We start from the raw sequence: 19,695 nt of genomic DNA, 5'->3' as shown, positions 1-19,695 counted from the left end.
CTCGGTGAAGCGGACAGCAGCAAGGACCGCATTAGCGAGTCTGTCGAAACGGCACGGGGCTCTGTGAGAATGAACGTTGCCTCTCGCGCTTGATGGGGGGGGGCTGCGTTGTAGACGTTCTGCCGCTGCTGCAGCGACTCCTTGAGTGATTTCCTCTGTGCAGCTTCTCGCTGGTACACACTGCACTTTTCTCTATCCCTTTTGCATGCGTACTCGCCGCCCTCCCTTGCCTAATACACGCGATGCGCGTGCTGGAGTGCTTAGCAGCACAAGCACGCTGCTCCCCGCAAACAGGCTTGCTGATCTTCGACACCGCGCACCAACTTCGCTCGAGAGAGGGAGGGGAGAATCTCGACGAACTGTGTAAACAAAGAGCTGCGTGCTTTCGTGCGCAGCGAAACTGCAGTGGATCAGCACTTTGGTTACACACACACACACACAAATCCTGCGCTGTATCGTAGCCATTTCGCTCACTCCTTTCTACCCTGCGTCTGCCTCTCTCTTTCTCCATAGTTTTTCTGTACGCCTGCCAAGGCCGGACAAAGATGGATCTGCACGCTCAGGCAAACCCTTTCAACGAGCCGCCTGGCGGTGGCGTCTACGCGGAGAGCTCGCACATCTCCAAGGAGTTGCTGCAGGAGGTGCGCAGAGATGATGCGGCTATGGCTGACGACCTTGTTGCGCTTGCTCCACGGTACGGTCGTGCGTTTCGCCCAGGCGCATCGACGAGGAGCGCTGCGGCTTCCTCCGCGGCGTGCGGCGGTAGTGCTGGCTACGCTGTCGACGTGCACGACACGCTCACGACGAGCGAATTCGTTCAGCAGAAGCGAGAGGTCGGCCTCGTGCGCATGTCCCTGACGACCAAGAAGGCTGAAATTCGCAAGCTGGAAGAGAAAATCCACCGCGCTGAGAAGCGACTGCACCAGCAGCAAGAGCAGCTGTCGAACACGCGTGAGAAGTTCAACAGCTTTTTGAAGTTTAGCAACCTCGAGCAAGACGCGGCGGTGCGGCGAGCGGACGACGAAACGCGCAGCAAACACGCCAAGACAATCGAGATCAAGAAGCTGTCAGCCCTCATCAGCCACGCCGAGGCGGAGATGCGCAAGACACGGTTGCAAATTGAGAACTGCGCTGCATACAAGGACTTTCTCGAGATTCTGACAAAGCCGCAGTGGTTTTACGACACACTGAGCAACCTGCGTATCGAGGACGCGACCGAGAAGATTCTGCTCGACGCCGAGGAGGCGTATCAGGCGCGGTCAGCTTCCCTGACTGCGCAGGAGGCGGCGCGATTGGAGGCGGCGCAGCAGGCAGCGCTGGCGAGGGAACGGGATGAGGCATCGTCCGACAAAAGGAAGCGACCATCTATCTCGGCAACTGCACAACGGAAGGGGAGGTACCAGGCTAATGCCACCCCGGTCGTCGAGGCCGAGGAGCCGAAGGTGGTGCCGCTCGAGGTGCAACTAGAGCATCTCTACGCCTCCGTTGAGGAAGAGGCACGCGCTGCCATCGCGGCCGCTACCGCAAGCATCCGCGCGGAGGTTGGTGCCATGACGCTGGCGGATGTGAAAGACGATCTACACCATAAATACGAAGAAAAGCGGCTGCCGCTGTGCTTTACCTCTGTCGATGATCTTCTGGAGGTGTTCATCAACGTAGAGGAGGGCAACTTGTTCTTGATTCAAAACTGCCACGAGCTTGAAGAGGAGCTAGAGGGTGTCGAGATGGGGTACATGCAGGAGCGGGAGGAGATGAACGCCATGGTTGACCAGAGAACGGCGCAGCTGGAGGCGCTGACGAGCAGCGTAGCGGAGGCCCAGAAGAAGTTACAAGCGCTAGACGAACGGATGATGGCGCTCGAGCCGCATGGAAATGTGCAGGCAAACGCGCCAGCTGGGTCGACTGCGACGACGTCCAAACGGGTCAGAGCGGGGGCATCGTCCATTGGCGGCGCATGGGACACCGCCGGTGTCGCCTCAGCCACGAAGATGGCCCCCGAGGAGCTGAAAACGAAGGTTGAGGAGTCGATTGAGCACATTTTTCACCTGCTCCGCACTGGCGATCAGCAGCTCAAGCTCAAAGCGCAGAGCCCGAGTCTCCGCAAGAGCGTTGACGGCGCCAACGTGGCTGGCAACGCGAGTCATCGCCGATCGCGTGCCGCCTCCATGCATCGCGGCCCCAAGGCTCTTCAGTCGTCAGCGATGCAGACGGGGAAGATGAAGGCAGCCACCGGCGGCCCATCCTGTGATTCGCAGCGGCCGTCGAGTGGGGCGCGCCGGTCGGGGAAGAGCACCGTCGGCGCGACGACTGCGGCCGGCGCGGCTGATGCGGCGTCTCAGCAGCAGCATCACGACGCCTCCATGGGCCCGGTAGAGATGCTGACCATTATTGAGAACAAATTGGAGGAGTATCACCGATACCTGAGCGACCCGGCAAACCACGTCGAGCTGGCCTTGATGAAGGCCGTGATGAAGCAGAGTGACAAGCAGCGTCGTCGTCAGGCGCGGATCATTCACCTGGCCAACCAGGAGGATGAGCAGGAGGAACGCATCCGACGCGCGCTGGAGCGGTCGCAGGCACCCATCATCCACAAGATCGGGAAGCCTTTCCGTCCGCGCTCCTTTGTCTCGAAGCCCATGGACGAGAAGTCGCGGCGCAAGGCGGAGCGGGCTGCTGCTGCGCTGAACGGCTCACTCGACAACATCGACTCGGACGAGGACGGCGCTGAGTTCTTTATGTAGGTGTAGCTATGCGAAAGGCCAGGTGTGAAGAGGCGCGTGGAGCGTCCATCTTTATGTAGGGTGTTTGTGTGGGTGGCGGGTGGAAAGGGGGGGGGTGTTGTGCATGGGTACCCTTGTTTCAGCTTGCTGTTCTGTGGGTCTCCGTGTTGTGTGAGTACGGTGAACGTAGTTATCCCCGTGTCTCTATGTGTGTGTGTGTGCGTGCGCCGCCCTCACTGCTTTTCCTGCTTACTTCGTGTTTTCGTTCTCCTTCGCTTTCTCAGGCGGAGCAGCCGTCCACCTCGTGTTTTTTTTTCGACGCTCCCTCCTCTCTCTTTTGGAGGGTGCGGGTGCTGTTGGTGCTATCACTGGTCTGCCGCACTGTGTGGCTGCGTGCGTGTGTCTCTGTGTGTGCCTAGGTGCACAAGCGAGCGGGGAGGTGAGAGGGTGAGAGAGGTTCGATGTACATGAGAATGAGGGGCAGTCCGATGGCTACCGCGGCACCCCGCTCTGCGCGATCTCGCTTGTATGGATGTCATGTACAGCTTTGTTGCTCAGACAGGCAGCTTGCCTGTCCTTTACACTTTCTTGCTCCGATGTTTGTGTTTGTGTGTACCTGGATCTCTCTCTCTGTGTGCGTGTGCGCGGCCGTGTTGCTCTCGCCACCACCTCAATGGCAAGAGCACAGAGCGAAGGAAGGCACTTGAGGTGCACGCTGGTGAAGTCCTGCTCTCCTGCGACTGATCAGAGGCGTCTGCGGCCTGCTGCAAGAGGGAAGCAGTAATTACAATGAGAGTTGCCCCCGCGCTCCGTGCGCAGAGGCTTCGCTGCGCACAAGCGACCCTGCTTTCGATAATGGGTGAGGGATGCTGGTGTTTCTTGCTCTGCTCTATCTGGAGTGAGCACGAGAGTGCGCAAGCGGAGCTGGTGTCGGCAACACGGGGTGCGCTGTCGCGGGTGGACGTGCGGCCGATAACTTTGTATTCCTTCACCTCTCTCTAACTTGTGCCCTACCCACACCTTTACGCATAACCCCCCTCCTCCCCTCCTCTCCTCCTCCCTTCTCTCGCTGACACGCCAACGAAGCGACATAGACTCCTCGCGTATCCCGAGCAGAGGCTGTTGTGCCGCAGCGCCAGCGCCCCTTGCCTGTTCGAGAGAGTCTCTCTCTCCTTCCACCTCTGTTCTGCGGCCCCTACCCACCACCTCAGAACTCGTGCAACTGCCCATCTAGCTTTTCTTGTGTGCTCGAATGCCCAAGAAACACCGTGTCAAGCGACAAAACTATGTTGCCCACCTGCGCAACCTCGAGAAGGAGCGGGAGACCTACCTGCAGAAGCGCCGCGCGCACAAGCGCAGCCGCGAGACGGGAAACGAGGAAGTAATGGGTGAGGCACGCGACAGGATGGAGGCTGGTGCACCGAAGAAGCGTCGCACCGAGGCTGACGCCTCCACAGCGGCGAGCGCGAGGAACGAAGAGGGGGCAGCGCCGCACACGCATTTGTCCCTGACAACGTCAGCAAAAAGCGCTGCTGCCGCTGAGACAGTTCCAGCAAAGCGGCGCTCCTTTTCCACGAAATCATTCGCAGAGTTGGTGAAAGCGTCCACGGCGACTGCGCAGACGACCGATGCAGCTCCGCGCGACACGTCGGCGATTACCACAACCGCGAAGAAGACGCTCAAACGCCGCAACTACTGACGCAAAAAATTTCACCAGGGCATGTGAGAGCACTGCCCAACGTGGCACGCTGATGGAGGAGTGCGTTGTTGGTCTCCACCTTCTGTATATATATATGTGTGTGTGTGTAAGTATACCGCGTTGTACGGATAAGCGACGAATAAAGTACACTGACGTAAAACGACGTACTGGCAAAGACGTCCACAAAAAGTTCCCCTACAGGGAGCACCTCCATTCGCTGTCCTTTGCCCTTCCCCTCTTTCCGCAGAGGGTGAGTGGCGCGATCAGTCTGCATGGAGCTTCTTAACAGGAAGGGCAACTATCGTGAGCATATTGCCTACTGCTCGTGAGGCTGGTAAGATTCACCATGGGAAGAACCGCTTTCACGGTGTGTTGTTTCGCTGCTGCTGCTGTTTCTTTTCCCTCGCGTTTTGTGGGTGCCGAATCCGGTGGCAGCATCGCCGTCGCAAGCGCAGGATTGTCTCTCGACCCCATCCCTATCCCCTCTCTTCTCCTCACGCCGGTTTCACCGCGCTGAGTTCGCCGTAGTTTGTGCCCATCCTCGATATATATCCTCAGCAGCGGACGATAAAAGGCTTCTCATTGGCGCTGAGGTTCGATCTATATACGTGGCGGAGGAGGTCGAGTCTGAAAGAAAAGCACCCTCAGCTGTGTGTGTGTGCGTGTTCCATCGATTGCCGAAACGAGGTGAAGCGGCGTGTGGTGATTCTCCGCAGTCTCGCTACTCTTCCTCGAACTAAATCATCAAACAACAACGAAACAGCTCTGTTTTGTGCGACCAATGGGCAAGGGCGATGCGCGCACACGCAGCGGCCGTTTCCGTGGTCGAGGACGAGGCGGCGGCTCTGGCGGTGTATGCTCGACGAGTGGGTTCCACAGCAACGAGCCACCAGCTCATCCGTGCAGCGTGCCACTTGCCATGTGGGACTTTGAGCAGTGCGACCCCAATGCCTGTTCTGGCAAGAAGTTGTATCGCCTGAACGCGCTGCGCCTCCTGCGCCTCAACGAGCCATTCCACGGCGTGGTACTGACCCCAAGCGCGACGGAGATCGTCAGTCCCGCCGATCGCGGCATTGTGCTGCAGAACGGGGCCGCTGTTGTGGACTGCTCATGGAAGGAGCTGGATGCCGTGCCGTGGCGAAAAATGCGCATGTCGGCCCCACGGCTTTTGCCACTGCTGCTGGCAGCTAACCCTGTGAATTACGGCCGACCGTCGAAGCTGAACTGCGCAGAGGCCCTGGCGGCGACACTGGCGATTGTGGGCCTGATGGACGACGCCCGAAGCATCATGGCGTACTTCTCCTATGGAGCGAGCTTCTTTGACGTGAATCGTGAGTTACTGGCCGGCTACCAGAAGTGCGCGAACTCCGCGGAGATATCTGCCTTTCAGGACAAGTACGTGGAGACGGAGCTGCAGGAGAGTGAGGCACGACGCGGCCTCGACTTGGATTCGATAGACCTGTCGGCTGCTCGCCCGCTGAATGAGCGCCGCGGACGTCTAAAAAACCGACGCGAATGGCAGCAACCTTCATGCTCTGAAGATGACGAAGAGAACGACAAGGCTGGGGAGGACGAAGACTCCGATTGGGGTGCTAACGCGCGTGCCGGAGAAGAGGACGAAGACAGGAGGGAATTCGAATGCGCCGCCGCAGATAACACGGAGGAGACGGCGTGAGCGCGCGGGGGTGGGTGGGGCAGACGCGCACGGGATGATGCGGGCGCTTATGTGTGAGTGTGTAGGGCGGCGCCGGCTCAAGGGGAGAGCTCAGGCACCCACCTTCTACTGTGATGCGTCTCCGCAGCCTGTCAGCCTTGATCTAGTTCTCTACTTCACACTTTCTACATCACTCGCGCCTCTGGCTCTCCGCGCACGCACACACACACACACAAACAGACAATCCACCAGGGCAAGTGATGACTTAATATCGAGTAAGCATACAAGCACCTGCGCAGTCGCGTAGATGTGACATAAAAGAATACATGCGGAGGAAGAAGCGCCGTCTTGGTGCATCGCATCGCGTAGACAAGCTCCTGCGTTTTGAGGGAGACTCTCCACACGAGCCCGTCATAGATGATGTTGGTATGGGCTGGTGTGTATGTGAGTGCGCATGTGTGTCGGGGGAGGGAAGGGAGAGGGAGAGGCACCAGTGTGTGTCACCTGTCCGGTCGAGTCTGGGGCACTTACTCGCTCATATATGCAGAGACCCACGCCCGCGTTCCGTCACGGCAGCACTCTGCAGATGGTCATGAAAGAGTTTGCCGCCTTGTCTCTCGTGTATTTGCTCCTTCTTCAGCTTCTTCTTTTCCTTCCGCATTGCATATCGTTGCGATCGCTTTCATATTGCTGCCGGCGAATCGCCCGCGTCCCCTCCCTGCTCTTGAGCACGCTTCGCTACACACGCGCACACCCACACCCACATGCTAGGTGATACCTGCAGCCTCTCTCTCTCCCCCTCGAAGAGGAGGGGAGCGTGACAAAGCCGATGAGCAGAGTCAGAGCATTTTCGGTATCGTGGTGTCGCGCAAGCGGATGAGAAGGCGAGCGGGCAACTATCGCTGACGAAGAGGTCAGACGCGGAGAGCCTCCATCCATCCACCATTTTTGTTACCCCTTTTTCGTTCTTGTGCGCACGACACGACACGGCCGCGCGGTGGATGAACAGAAGTGCCGTGTGCGGGTCCACAGCGCAAGATCGCGCGTTTCTGCCAACAGCTTGGACAGTGTCCGGCGGCTGCGAAGCTGCGCGACGCTTCCATTCCGGTTCGGCGGCGTACACTGTGGTGTGTCCGCCGTGAGAGGGGGCGTGCAAGGTTGCGCTTACTTCATTTGGCTGCTTTGGCCCTTCTGCCCGCTTCCGCCGTATCTCCCACCCACAAACCTCGCTGGGGAGGCTGTACCCGTGATAGGGGCACTTCGGCATCCTGCTGCTCTGCAAGTGCGTGTTCTCTTCCTACCGTGCCTCCCCCCCTTTTCGTGCTCCTGTTCGCGGTTAGACACACCAGGACCACGGGTTCTATCGTCCGCTCGTCCCGGGAACATGCGCTGCAGAGGGCTCGCACGCGCGAGAGCCACGCCGGAGTTGACGAGGTAGTCGAAGGCCCTCTCCAAGGCCAGCGCAGTGTCGCGGCTCTCTGATGACTTAGCGTCGCACCCGTTGAATGCGACACCGTCGATCGCCGAGAGCACGACGGCGGCGACGGTCTGCATCGCGTCCGCGCGTGCGGTGTACGCGCTGATTCTGGCGATTTAGACAAGGTGAGCTTTGGGCAAGGCCCGTGCCGTCATCTGCTTTTTCTCTCGGCAGTGGGCGCGGGCGGGCTCTCCAGACGAAGAGAAAGCCAGCGGCAGGCAGGCAGCGACTCTCCCGCGTCACGCAGCTCTGCTACCCGCGGTGGACAGACGGCACAGCACAGACAGACACCAAGTCAGGTGCGGCCGCGGTGCGCTATCGTGATAACGCGCGCACAGGTGTACACGGGCAAGGAGCTGCGGCGGCCTTGCGTGCGGCGCCCGCGCCGAGTATGGAGCAGTGGTGCTGGCGCCTGAACTGCTGCGAGGATGGCTTGACCAGCTACAACACAGAGAGGCATGTGGGGTTGCCGTTGTTGCGGACTCGCTCTCCCGCCCTCACGGCGCTCGACACGTGGCCCTGTCATTGTGGAGGATGGCGGAGCGCGACGGACCTGGGCACGTGCGCTGGCGCTGCTGTGGGCCGTCGCGTGCGCCTTCGAGCACCGATTGCCTTGGTCCATTGCGGGTGGGAACCCAAAGGCAGGCTGAACAAGCTCGCAAAACAGGCAGTGCCAGGGGCGCCGACGCCAACTGCATGGATTCCGGACCTGGCCACCGGTCTCCGACGCCCGGCCGACGCGCACCGAAACGGCGCTACGCGATGCGGCACGCTGAGACGAGAGCAGCTACTAGGCGGCATCTGCCCGGCACCACAAGAGCGCGGATGCTGAGCTGACGAGACGACAGGCGACCCTCCTCGCCCAGCTGCGCACGAGCACCTGTCCGCACTTTGGGCTCCTGCAGTGGCGGGTGACGGGCAGCGACAGCGTGGGGTCGCAGGTGGTGTGCTGCCTACTACTGCGCTGGCGTTGCGGTGCTCTCCCCCCCCTGTGCCTTTTCGGAAGGACAAGCCATGATCTCTCTGCGTGCAGGCACATGCTTATGCACGGCCCCCCTCCCTCCGCTTGACATGCCCGCTCCTGTGCAGGGCGCGCGGACTCAGGAGAGGGTGGAGTGTTCCATGTCGCCGCAGGCTCATAGCGGCGTCCCACCTATCCCACCTGTCGCGGCACGTGCGGGCGAGCCGTGCCGACATGCCGCCCTCCCCTCCCCCATGACAGAGAGGGAAATGGAGGATGAGGACAGCGACTGACCGACGCAGCAGCGTCGTTTTGAAACAGGCCCCAGGATCCGTTAGTGCGAGCACTGTGTGCCGACGCTGTCAGGTACAGACGACATGGCGCGTCACATCGAAGCAGGGCGTGCAGAGGTGAGAGGAGCACGAGTGATCGACGGAGAAGGCGCGAAGGTATCCACACCGATGAGCCCCAAAACGCATGGGCGCAAAACACGCGGCATCCCCTGCATCCGGCCGGGCAGACTGATGCGGCACGGATGCCGGGAGCGTGAGGAGAACCGCACGGCGTCGCACCACCGAGCCCTCCAGGTTCTAATGTGGAGAATCTCTACAGAACCTGATGGAGTAGAGCGGCTATACGCGACTCAGAGGGATAGGCGTGGCACAAGGCAGGTTGCGCCGGATCTCAGAGTGCCCTGGCCCGAGGATGGCCAACATCCCCCCTGGGCTCACCCGGCATGCACCTGGAACACCCCCTACTCGCCGCATGATAGACACCACGGCCTCCGCCGTCGAGTACGAGACTGGACGCGGCCCTCGCGGGTCAAGGTGTGCGGTGCACCCATGCCCGTCTGGCGCCCATTGCGCACCACATATGCTCAGAAGGAACGGGAAGGGCCAGAAAAGGCCGCAAGACGCATACCCCCGATTCGACGGCAGGACGGCTCGTCCCAGAGGACCCGGATTGAGCCACAGTGCAGCAAAGGCAGGTACGCCATGCTTGTATATGCGTGTATGCGTTTGCGGACTTGCTCGTGGCAGAATGGCGTGCTGAAAGCAAGGGGCATTCATGCACTGCTCTACACCGATGAAGAGAGACACCTTAGTGTGTGGTGCTGCAGGGCCCAGCAAACACCTCTCTGGGTGGACGCCGAGCAGCCCCCCTGCTTCCCTCCATCCCCATGCCTGGTAAACGCCGGAGCACTTTGTGCTTATTTTGTCAAGGATGTTCGACGAAGGAGCGGCCAGAGCGTGCATCACTACTGATGTCGGCGCTCAGGTCCAGGATGGCCTTGTGTCGGAGTTAGCCGCGACAGCGGACACGGTTGTGCCATGCTTGTGTTAGGCAGAGTGTACGCGTGGCTAGAGCGCACCCCTTCCGGCCCTAACTGCCCACTGGTGTGGGGAGCCCGAGTACCATCCCTGATGGTGGACACACACCGTGCGGCGACCGGCATGATGGGGGAGCGGCCTGCGAGTCGGCCTGCGAGGCGGCCGTGGTGGGTAGAGTTTGAGGCAGAGGCCATGCTCAGATGGCTGAGTCGGCGCATTGCTGTAGCACGTGTGTCTCACGCTGCTTCGCACCAGGCGATGCGGTGCCTGTGACGGGGCTGCTAGTGTGCTGTCTGGCTTAATTTCTATTTTAGCGACATGGGCACAGCTTGAACAACAGCGGAGAAAGGAACGCGGTGTACGTTTTGGTAGGCTTCACTGTAAGCTGCTTGGGCTCACGCGTATCTTCGAACAGCGTTCAGGCGCACTCTTGTGCATTGTGCTGAGCCTAGCTGCGATACACGAAGGAAAGCAAAGGAAGGAGCAGGATGGTGTCGTATTGCGCACCCTTCGTCTTTTTGCTTTTGCGAGACGTAGACGTGTGCGTTCTGTTGTGGGGGGGGGGTGGAGGTGAGTAGGGCACACCCTCGAATGCGCAGGGGACCGTGATATTGTTCCGGCCCCTTCTACAATGGTGTAGTTGTCCTTTCTACCTCTGTCTGTACGCCCTCGCCTTGTAGGCGCTGCTCGCACTTCCCTTTTTCTCACCCTCCATTGAATGTTTGCGCTGATGTCTGCCTTATTGGTGTTCTCTCTGGCCCGCCCACAGCACATTTCTCTTCCGCCGCAGAGCTTGCACTTGTCCACTCCCACACGCGCACACAAACACACACAGACGCGCACTTGGATTCGTCTGTGGTGCCGCGTTGCTCTTGTTGTTTGCTGAGGCTTTCCCTCACACAGTTTTCCTGCTTTTTTTTTGCGATCACGGTCGCTTCTGTCACGACCACTGCTTTTCTTCTCTTGTGATCTTTTTGCTGTTTGTGGGCGTGCGATTCCGGCATTGGCCGTCATGCGCATAAGCGCCTCGCTCGGTTTCGTGTGTGTTTCTGTGCGCTGCAAGTGCAAGAAAAGGAGGGGGTGGGGGTTGGGGAACAAAAAAGGGCAGCAGGCGCCCTGGTCTCAAGGCTTGTCTTGGCAACGTACTCCAACACCCCGCCAACGAGATCTTGAGCGAGGACTCGTGCATCACGCACAAACACGGGAGGGGCACCTTCCTCTTGTGCGACCATTACTGCTGCAACGATTATTGCCCAGCTGGCGCCTTCTCCTCTTCTACCGGCAATATGCAGTCGCCACCTTCAGGCTCATCCGCAGAGCAGCCGCTGAAAGGCATATTGCCGTTAGACACAAAGGAATGCCAGCGTAACTCCCCCACACAAGGTGACACGAAGAGCACACCAGCCTGCTATGAGCCCTTGAAATTGCTACGCGACCAGCTGAACGCGCATACATGCCCCATCAGCAACTTAGCCTCCTGTCTCCGGCCAGAGTCAACCATGGCCGGAGCGCGGTCATACACACAAAGGGAGGAAGCATCCGTGATCACCACCCCATCTAGCTTTACCAAGGGCTCGGTCTCCTTGTTCCCCGCCTTGTCTTGGCGGCCCGAAGTCACTGGCACTGCGGCGGCACACCACAACGACCACGATAGCACGCGGATGTCGCCGGACCTCGGCTACCCACTCCTTTCGGAAGCCTTTAGCAGCATCGCACCGAGCGTGCTGCCAACGCATCCGCCAGAGGAAGAGCATAAAGATGCGGTGACGCAGGCAGCTGTTTTGCCGCAGCCATCGACTACGCCGATACTTGTCCCGTCCATCGGAGCATCCCACCCAACTTTGCAGAAGGGCTGTGTGGCCTCATCACCAGCCGACACATGGCAGGGCGTAGCGGTGCAAAACGTGCTTTCGTTTTCATCCTCGTCGCTCATGTCGGCTGCCTCATCGCAGCTCAATCAGTTGCGCGGCGCAGGGTTGATCCGGTGTCACTCGGCTCCAGCGCTGCATAAGGTGGCAAACAGGAATAAGGCTCTGGTGCACAGGTCGTCACCTGAGGAGGAAGTGAACCGGCCTCGGTCTGCTGTTGTGAAAGTAGCCACTTTAGCGTTTAGAAGCCCCACGGCACACCATGGCGACGAGTCTTTTTCCGCACAGCCTCCGCATGGCGCGAATCCCACGTCAAGCTCTGGGCCGCGTGCGTCGTGCTTGAGAGCGACCACCAGCGTTTCAGGCTCGGCGGTGGAGGAGGTAGCGGCTGTGGCCGTAGCTGGCGTTGGCTCACGCGAGTTTTCGTTGCGCTCCCCCAATAGCTCGATTGTCACTTTCATCGACCACGAGCTCGACATCAGTACAGCGGACTCAGGCGTCTTCCACGCTGGTGACGACCTCCATGACGCGTCGGAGGCAGAAAGCCTCCTCGAGTGCGAGGTCGGGCGGCGGCACAGCGGCACAAAGCGCTACCTGCTTACCGACACGCGCTCATCCCTCTTGCCCGGCGCGCATGTGAGGCCGTTGATGTCAAGATCAACGGTGCGGCATAGGCGCCTGCCGGCGGTTGTGACGTCAGTGCCGCAGTCTGCACATCTCACATCTGAGTACGCTGCCGCTGTTCAAGCAGCGGCTAAGCATGGTCGCAGCCTGCGTCAGATCCTGGCAAGGTGCGGCGACGCCGATGACGCCTTGCGAGATTCTGGAGAGGCACTGAGCGAACTGTAAGAAAAGAGCTCGAGGCAGACACGCCGCCTCGTTTTCGTTTGTTGCCGAATCACCCTTGGCCGGGCACTGCTTACATACGTTCTCTTTTGGCGCACGAGTGCGTGCTGAAATTGCGTCTTTCCCACTATTGTGCTGCTTCACAACCCCTTTTTTGTGCTCAATATATATATGTTTCTACTTCTTTGCGTGCGCTCCTGATGACAGGGGGACATCTCCGCCTGGCATCCGCGGCCTAGCGCCCCTCCCTCTCCGCACTCTATGTGGGAGGGGTGGAGGGGGAGCCGGGAAGGCCTTCCATCCCTGCCAATATCGAGCTGTTTCTGGTGCTGACAGGTTCAAGCACTTAGAACTTAGGGGTAAGCCCGAGTGATGCATCGCTGCTGATGTCGGCGGTCAGGCGCTGGCCGGCGATTTTCTGAAGCGACCCGCAAGGAGTTGGTCGATGGACTTTGAGGCAGGGTGCGTTCAGAGATGACCGAGTGGGCGCATTGCCGCAACGCCTGGCGAAAGCGATGGCTGACAGCACGCGATGAGGGCCTTTGGCAAGCCTGGGCTAGTGTGGAGTATAGCGCATGCTCGCTGACGGCGAGTGGGCACGTTGGCCTTAACCCCCCCCCCCCCCACCTCCCGCGCCAAACAAAGACAACATCAGACAAAACAGAGAAGCAAGGCGCATGCGAAAGCGCGTTTGCTGTGTCCCTCCCGATCCGACTGGAGAGTACTCCCGTGCGTGCTGCCGAGAGGGCCGAAAGTTGCCTCACTCCCACGCGTACTTGGCTTTCTTATCTGGTGTTTCCTCCCTTCCCCTCCTTGCGGCTGCGTGTTTCGTCGTGCGTGATTAGATCCTTCGCCTGACTGTAGCCTGCACCTATCCTGTTACCCGTTCTCGCCCTGTAACATCTGCATGTGTCTCTCCCTGCCACCGTCAACAGATCTTCGTTTATGAGGAACACATACATAAGCCGGTATACCTAATCTCTCTTTTTTTTTGCGCGCTGAGTGTCTTCTGCTTAGCTGGCCCATTACTCCGAGCTCGCGTGCGTGTGTGTGTGCGCTTTGCTGCTTAGCGTATCGCAAGAAATCATCGCTGTAAATCATAGCTGCCGAACCTCTACAGGGCCGTTTATTACGGTCGAACTCGCCATTCTTCACATACGTACATGCACATAGGCATCTACGCACAGCCGCACGCCGTTTCTCTTCCCTAGTTTGTGCGTGGGTGTGCGCATGCTCGCGTCCGCACACCACCTCCACTACCACCGCCATCGCCACCTCTGCCCCTACCCTGAGACTTCTTGATCTTTTGTGTAGAGAAGAGTAGCACGCTTGCGAACCCGTCGAATCGAAAAAGAAAAAGAAAGACAACCAAGGAGTAGAGTGAGAGACGAAGACGTCACACAGTCGGTGTGTTGCCCCCGCCCCTCTGCTATCATCTGACCATCGTCTGTTCATCTCCCTCTTCCCCAGGAATAGGGTGCCGTGTTTGATAACAATTTGGCTTTGGCTTGCTGTTCAGCGCGCCTACTTTGATTTATCGTTTTTGTCCTGGCGCACAGACTTTGCCTCCCAGACCGATCAGAACTGCACGGCACCATGGCAGAACGGAGACACCCTAACCAGTTTCTCCGGTTATTGTGCACGTTGTACCTCATCCTGTCCCTGGTGCTGCAGTGGGTTATCATCTGGGTCGCACAGGTCATCTTCATCGTGGTCTCCTTTCCCTTCACGACGTCTGAGTTCCGCCAGGATATCTGCGGCCACATTTTGCGCAAGGTCAGCTTTGTTGGTATGGATCTGCTGAACCCGTTCTGGTCCATTCATGTCCTCAACAAGTTCCCGGAGGTGAAGAGCAAGAAGGTGATCCTCATGCTGAACCACCTCAGCGGTGCCGACCCATTTGTGGCCATCCGCTCTTTAATGCCCCGCGATGGCACGTGGATCGCGAAGGCTGGATTGTTCCGTGTACCGTTTGGTGGGTGGGCGCTGTACAACGCCGGCGACCTACCCGTGCACTTCCGTGACAAGAAGACAAGCTTTGCGACGGTGAAAGGCACGGTTGGCCCGATGATGGAAAACGCGCGAAGGCGTCTGCGCCGTGGCCGCATGCTCTGTGTCTTCCCGGAGGGTATTCGAAACATGAACCCCGACGGCCCGCTGAACCCGTTCCGCCTGGGATTCTTCTCTCTCGCTGTCGACGAGGGAGCCACAATCGTGCCACTGGCAGTGAGCGGGACGGAAAAGCTATGGCCGCGCGGGTCGGCGCTGATGGACGCCGCGGACGCGTACTTTTCCTTTGGGGATCCAATCGACGCCAGAAGTTTTAAATCGGCCGAGGAGCTGTCGCAGCACGTGTGGAATGTCATCACAGAGCTGCGCGAGAAGCATCCGGACCGCATCGAGCTACATGCGCGGCAGGCGAAGGCTTAGGCGAAGCCTCCCTCTGCGCAGTTTTATTTGAATGGGAAGGCTCCGTGAGTACACGTCAATGAGCCCACAGATAGACGATAATGGTTGGCATCGATTAATATTATTTTTTATCTTTTGTGTTGTTTCTACCGTTAAGCATCGGGACGGGGCAATCGTGCCACACGATGGCACACCACACACACACTGGAATGCGGTAGATAAGAACGTGGGTGAACGCATACGCTTGTGCATGTATGCTTTCCGTGCGTCTCCGTTGGAGCTGATAATCGCAGGAGTTGATGGCGCCGTTTCTCGTGGTTACTGCTACACTCAGTAGTAGCCTCCTCTTATACGTATGCTGCGGTTTGTAGATCCATCTCCCTCCAGGCCTCTAGGGGGCATTCGCGAGCATGTGGCACTATACGTGCTGCTCTTGCTGTGGTGCATCGCTCTTGAGCTGACCTTCGTATGTGCTGGGAGAGGGATCGTCTGAGGGCACGTGAAAACGAAAAAGGAAAAAAGAAGTGTTTCAAAAAGAAAGGCGATATGTTTTTTTACGAGTGTGGGTATGATGTCGTCGCAGGCGCGTGTGCGTGTGTGCCTGTGTGTTTCAGCAAGCTCCTTCTTCATTTTTCATCCATCATTAGCGCTTTTTTTGTAAGAATCCATCCACGTGTCGTTATTTTGCGGTGACTTTCTCCATCATCTTTTTCTTTATGTTTTTCTCACCGCGAAGCCGTGCGCCTTGCGCGCATGAGTACTTTGTGTAATGACACGTATTTCAGCTGCTGCAGTGCAGCAGCTGCAACATAAACGAAAAGCAGAAAACAGGAGTAGCCTCTGCAGCTCTTCGATATGGAACTCTCGCTCGCACCTTAGGCGCTTCTCTTGCGTGGTCGTTGGTGCGCTGCTAGTCGGAAAATGGCGGACAACGCGTGCTTCTATCACTTCTTTATGTCGAGCCTTGGTGGCGGGCGACATCTAAGAGTAGTAGCCAGGGTACAGTACGGACTCTGCGGGGAAGCCAGGCGACTCCCCGCCCCCTCCAATTTCTATGAAATGTCAAACTGCTTTTGGCCATGACAGGGTCAAGAACCTGAAGCATGGGAAGGCCAGAGTGATGCATCGCTGCTGATGTCGGCGGCTAGGTCGCGGATGGCGCTGCGTTGGAGGGCGGTGCGATGCTAAACACGCTTGTGCCGTCTATATGACGGGCAGAGCGTCAGCATGACTCGAGCGTAGGTCACTTCCGACCCTCTCACTGTCTAGTGTTGCGGGGAGGCTGATTGTAACCCCGGTGGGCGCACCAGGGGTGGCGGCTTGGCATGATGGGGAGCGGCCTGCGAGGCGGCCGTGGTGGGTAGAGTTTGAGGCAGAGGCCATGCTCAGATGGCTGAGTCGGCGCATTGCTGTAGCACGTGTGTCTCACGCTGCTTCGCACCAGGCGATGCGGTGCCTTTGGCATGAAAAGGTCTAGTGTGGAGCTCGACTCATGCACGGTGGCAGATAATGGATGTATAGGGTAAGCGAACAAATATTTTCAAGGAGCTGCACCCGAGGTGGAAAGCGCTGCAGAACGTAAATTTTGTGTGTGTAGACGAAGTTCTGCTGTACATCTCCCTCCTTTTCTGATTAGAACCCGTGTGGGTGAGAGAGGGTTTGACCTCTTCGATGTGTTCAGAGATCGTGGTTTATTACTTCTTGTCACGCCGGCTTCAGAGAAGAAGAGAATGGGAGAATCCCACACAGCGAGCTCGCATGGCATTGGGGGGGGAGGAGCTTGCCCGAACACATACGTGGCGGCAGTGGTGGGTGGGGGGGGTGAGGTAATCACTCTTGCTGTGTTCCGCCAACAGAAAGCCTACCATCTTACGTTTGCGACGACACGAGGCTCCGTTTGCCTTGCAGCAATTTCCTCCTTCTTTTATCGTTCTTACCGCCCTCTTCCATGCACTCCATGCCGTCCGCCAAATTCTCTCACTCCTTCTTGTTCTCCTCTTCGCATTCTGTCATGAAGGGCGTGGCAGACCTACTGCAACCCCACCCCCGTTCCACAGTCCTCCTTGCTCACTTGTCAGCCCTTCACTGCCACGCACCTCTGCGTTTCGCCTTCCTTTTTTCTTCTTTGGCTTTAAACCGATTCATCACTGCTTGTTCTTCGCACGCGCACCCACGCTCGCTTTATTTTCTCTTGTCGCTCTTTCTTCAACGCATTGTCTCGCAACACGCAGAAGGCGCAGCCAGTACAGACGCACACTAAAGGACGCAAATACATATACCATTGCCCATCGCCTGCGCACCCACTGCTGTGTGCAGTAGCGGTCTCTCTCTCCTTTTCCTTGACGTCGCATCACACTCCGCACCGTCCTCCTAAGAATTTTAGCAAAAACGGGATCCTCTTTTCTCCACGGGCAGCAGTCTCGACAACGTGCGGTTCCTTTCTCTTTTTCTGTCCATTCGTTCCCTGTAAGTCCCCCTGTGTATATGCGTGTCTCTGCGCGTATGCGGCTGTGTGGATTCTTTTTCCTTGTGCTGTTCCGTTATTCCCCATTTCTGTAGGTGTCGTGCCATCGTCTAGTTCCACACACACACAAAAAGGAAGCTGCGCAGGCGCGTTCCCACCAATCGTAGGTATTACAGTCATCGGGCAGGCCGACATCATGCAGCAACACCACTCGCAGGGCTGCATTATGCCGGCGGAGAACCAAGCAGACGTCAGCGAGTGCGCACATCTGAACAAGGGCGAGGCCAAACAGGAGTCGGGCCACGCTACACGGCGGCATGAGCCGCAATCGATGTACGGCGAGGTGAATGGCGCGTCGTCGTCTGAGTGCAGTGAGGCAGACGCTGCAGGCCAGCCGCAGCGCACGTAGGTGGGCTGCGGAGGCGATGCCGAAGAGGATGAGGAGTCTCACGATCCGGAAAGTAAAGTGGGCGACTCGCCGTACGCCGATCCTGATCGTCTGTCGATTCTGTGGACCACGGACCAGGAGACGGTGCTGATGCACTCCAGCCAGGTGTCGCTCGAGCGGACTCGCACGCGACTAGAGATGCCGCTTCTCGGCGTCTCGGAAGCGATCCGCGTGCGCAAGGCGTGCAGCGCCTTGCAGTATCGCGCCAGTAGCTGTCCCGTAACGGACTTCCCGAAGAAGGTGCTCGCAGCTGATCATGCTCTCCGGCGCAGCATTGGCGAGGCCTTCGTCAGTTTCGCAGAGCGGGATGCGGTGCGGATGGCGAATCTTTGCTCGCTGGCAGACAAGGGAGTCACGGCCTCTGACGAGCTGGTGCGCAATGCCGTGATGGTGCTCCAAGCTCTGATGCACGACGACGAAGCCCTCCACGACTTGGAGTAGTTCCGTCGGCTCGTCTCGACCCACCGCGCGGAGATCACTAGTCAGCAGTGGCAGCACGACATCATCACCGCGCTGTGGTCTCTAGCAGTCAGCTTCCTGCACCGCCCCGAGGTCGTCATGGCGTCCTACGGCCACTCTGTGAATCACATTGTGCAGTGTGAGAGGCGCTCTACGTGGCACTGCTGCGTTTTCGCGGCGGAAGGCCTGCCGGTAACACCCCGGCGCCAGCCAGCGCCGCTGGTAAAGCTGAGCTGACGGCGGCGAAGACACAGTTGCCACACACCGTAGCTTCCAGCAGACTTCGCGCTTCACGCGTGTGCACACCTCTGCAGCGGAAGCGCGAGACGAAGCCCATGCACACGCCCGAGTACGAAGATGGTGCAGCACATATGCAGCGGCCCTCCGTCTCGCATCAAGGTTCGATGATGTTACTCGACCTTCCGCAGTGTCTATCATCGTGTGCGTCCTCCACGCCGTCGATGCGCAGAAACTTTGCCTCGAGATTTCGACCCAGCGGCACGACGCCCAGTCGCTCCTCCGTCGGCGCGGATCAGAAGACGAGCACAGTGGCACCGAGAGGGAACGGCCGATAGGCGAGCACGTCATCGTCCGCCGATAAGGCCCGGCTGCTTCCTGAAAATTTGCGTCAGCTGAGCCTGCTGCTCCCCGCCAGTCTTTTTGTGACGCGCTACTCAACGGCGCTGAAGTAGAGTAACCCGCCGCGCACATTGCTGGTTCATTCGCAGCGGACGTAGTGATGTGCGACAGGCATCGACGCTTCGTGGTATGCTAGCATGAAGAGGTGCTACAGCCGCATCTCAACTCGTCAGTGGTCTCTCTGTTTTGTTCCGCGTGTCTGGTTGCTCCGGTACGTGTGGTGTTTTTTTTTCCCCCTTTCTCATTCTTGAATTTCCATTGATCGTATTCTTTCTCTTTTGCATGCTTTTGCAGCGCTCCTCTGTCTGTGCGCTGCACAACGCCGCGATACACGCGCAAAGCACGCGGGCGCGATAGCCGGGGATTAGGGAGACGAACAACAACAACAACAAAAAGAGACTGCTCTGCCGCGTGCTGAGCGCAGGTTGCCTAGGGAGATCCCCGTGCTTGCCTTTCTGTCTTCCTCGCCACCCTTCACAATCACTTGCATCTCTACCCCACTGTCTTCATGGCGGGCAAGGCAGTGGGCTGCCTTTGAGAAAAACGGTCTGCCCAAAGGGCGTGACAACGTTACACTTGTATATAGGTGTGTCTCGTCTGCAGAGTAGCGGCCGTCTCACTTCTGTCTTATGCATGTGTTCGTTTGTTGTTTACTGCTCTTCTCTCCTATTTTTTCTCAAAATCTCGTTTTCGCACACTTGTCTCTTTGCTAGCTTGCCG

General features: G+C 58.4%; 5 protein-coding genes and 1 pseudogene across 6 annotated transcripts; all 6 read left to right on the top strand.

Annotated features, from left to right (window-relative positions):
* Nucleotides 1-545: 545 nt before the first annotated feature.
* LINJ_32_2110 (conserved hypothetical protein) lies at nucleotides 546-2,741 on the top strand (the record flags this gene model as incomplete). Its single annotated transcript, XM_001467852.1, has 1 exon — nucleotides 546-2,741. One exon carries the CDS (start codon nucleotides 546-548, stop codon nucleotides 2,739-2,741), a length of 2,196 nt encoding a protein of 731 aa, XP_001467889.1.
* A 1,231-nt stretch (nucleotides 2,742-3,972) lies between these two features.
* Nucleotides 3,973-4,419, top strand: LINJ_32_2100 (conserved hypothetical protein; the record flags this gene model as incomplete). The annotated part of the gene is made up of 1 exon (XM_001467851.1): nucleotides 3,973-4,419. The coding sequence occupies one exon, from the start codon at nucleotides 3,973-3,975 to the stop codon at nucleotides 4,417-4,419; it is 447 nt and encodes a 148-aa protein (XP_001467888.1).
* Nucleotides 4,420-5,200: 781 nt separating this feature from the next.
* LINJ_32_2090 (conserved hypothetical protein) lies at nucleotides 5,201-6,094 on the top strand (the record flags this gene model as incomplete). The annotated part of the gene is made up of 1 exon (XM_001467850.1): nucleotides 5,201-6,094. The coding sequence occupies one exon, from the start codon at nucleotides 5,201-5,203 to the stop codon at nucleotides 6,092-6,094; it is 894 nt and encodes a 297-aa protein (XP_001467887.1).
* Nucleotides 6,095-11,128: 5,034 nt separating this feature from the next.
* On the top strand, nucleotides 11,129-12,559 carry LINJ_32_2080 (hypothetical protein; the record flags this gene model as incomplete). The annotated part of the gene is made up of 1 exon (XM_001467849.1): nucleotides 11,129-12,559. One exon carries the CDS (start codon nucleotides 11,129-11,131, stop codon nucleotides 12,557-12,559), a length of 1,431 nt encoding a protein of 476 aa, XP_001467886.1.
* A 1,593-nt stretch (nucleotides 12,560-14,152) lies between these two features.
* LINJ_32_2070 (putative 1-acyl-sn-glycerol-3-phosphateacyltransferase-lik e protein) lies at nucleotides 14,153-14,986 on the top strand (the record flags this gene model as incomplete). Its single annotated transcript, XM_001467848.1, has 1 exon — nucleotides 14,153-14,986. The coding sequence occupies one exon, from the start codon at nucleotides 14,153-14,155 to the stop codon at nucleotides 14,984-14,986; it is 834 nt and encodes a 277-aa protein (XP_001467885.1).
* Nucleotides 14,987-17,625: 2,639 nt separating this feature from the next.
* LINJ_32_2060 lies at nucleotides 17,626-18,318 on the top strand (annotated as a pseudogene). The gene has a single exon. A coding segment is annotated over exon 1 (693 nt).
* The last annotated feature ends 1,377 nt before the right edge of the window (nucleotides 18,319-19,695 follow it).

Source organism: Leishmania infantum, chromosome 32 (assembly GCF_000002875.2).
Source record: "Leishmania infantum JPCM5 genome chromosome 32".
NCBI classification, from domain to species: domain Eukaryota; phylum Euglenozoa; class Kinetoplastea; order Trypanosomatida; family Trypanosomatidae; genus Leishmania; species Leishmania infantum.
The sequence above is the reverse complement of the archived record's forward strand: the minus strand, read 5'-3'. Positions and strand labels throughout refer to the sequence as shown.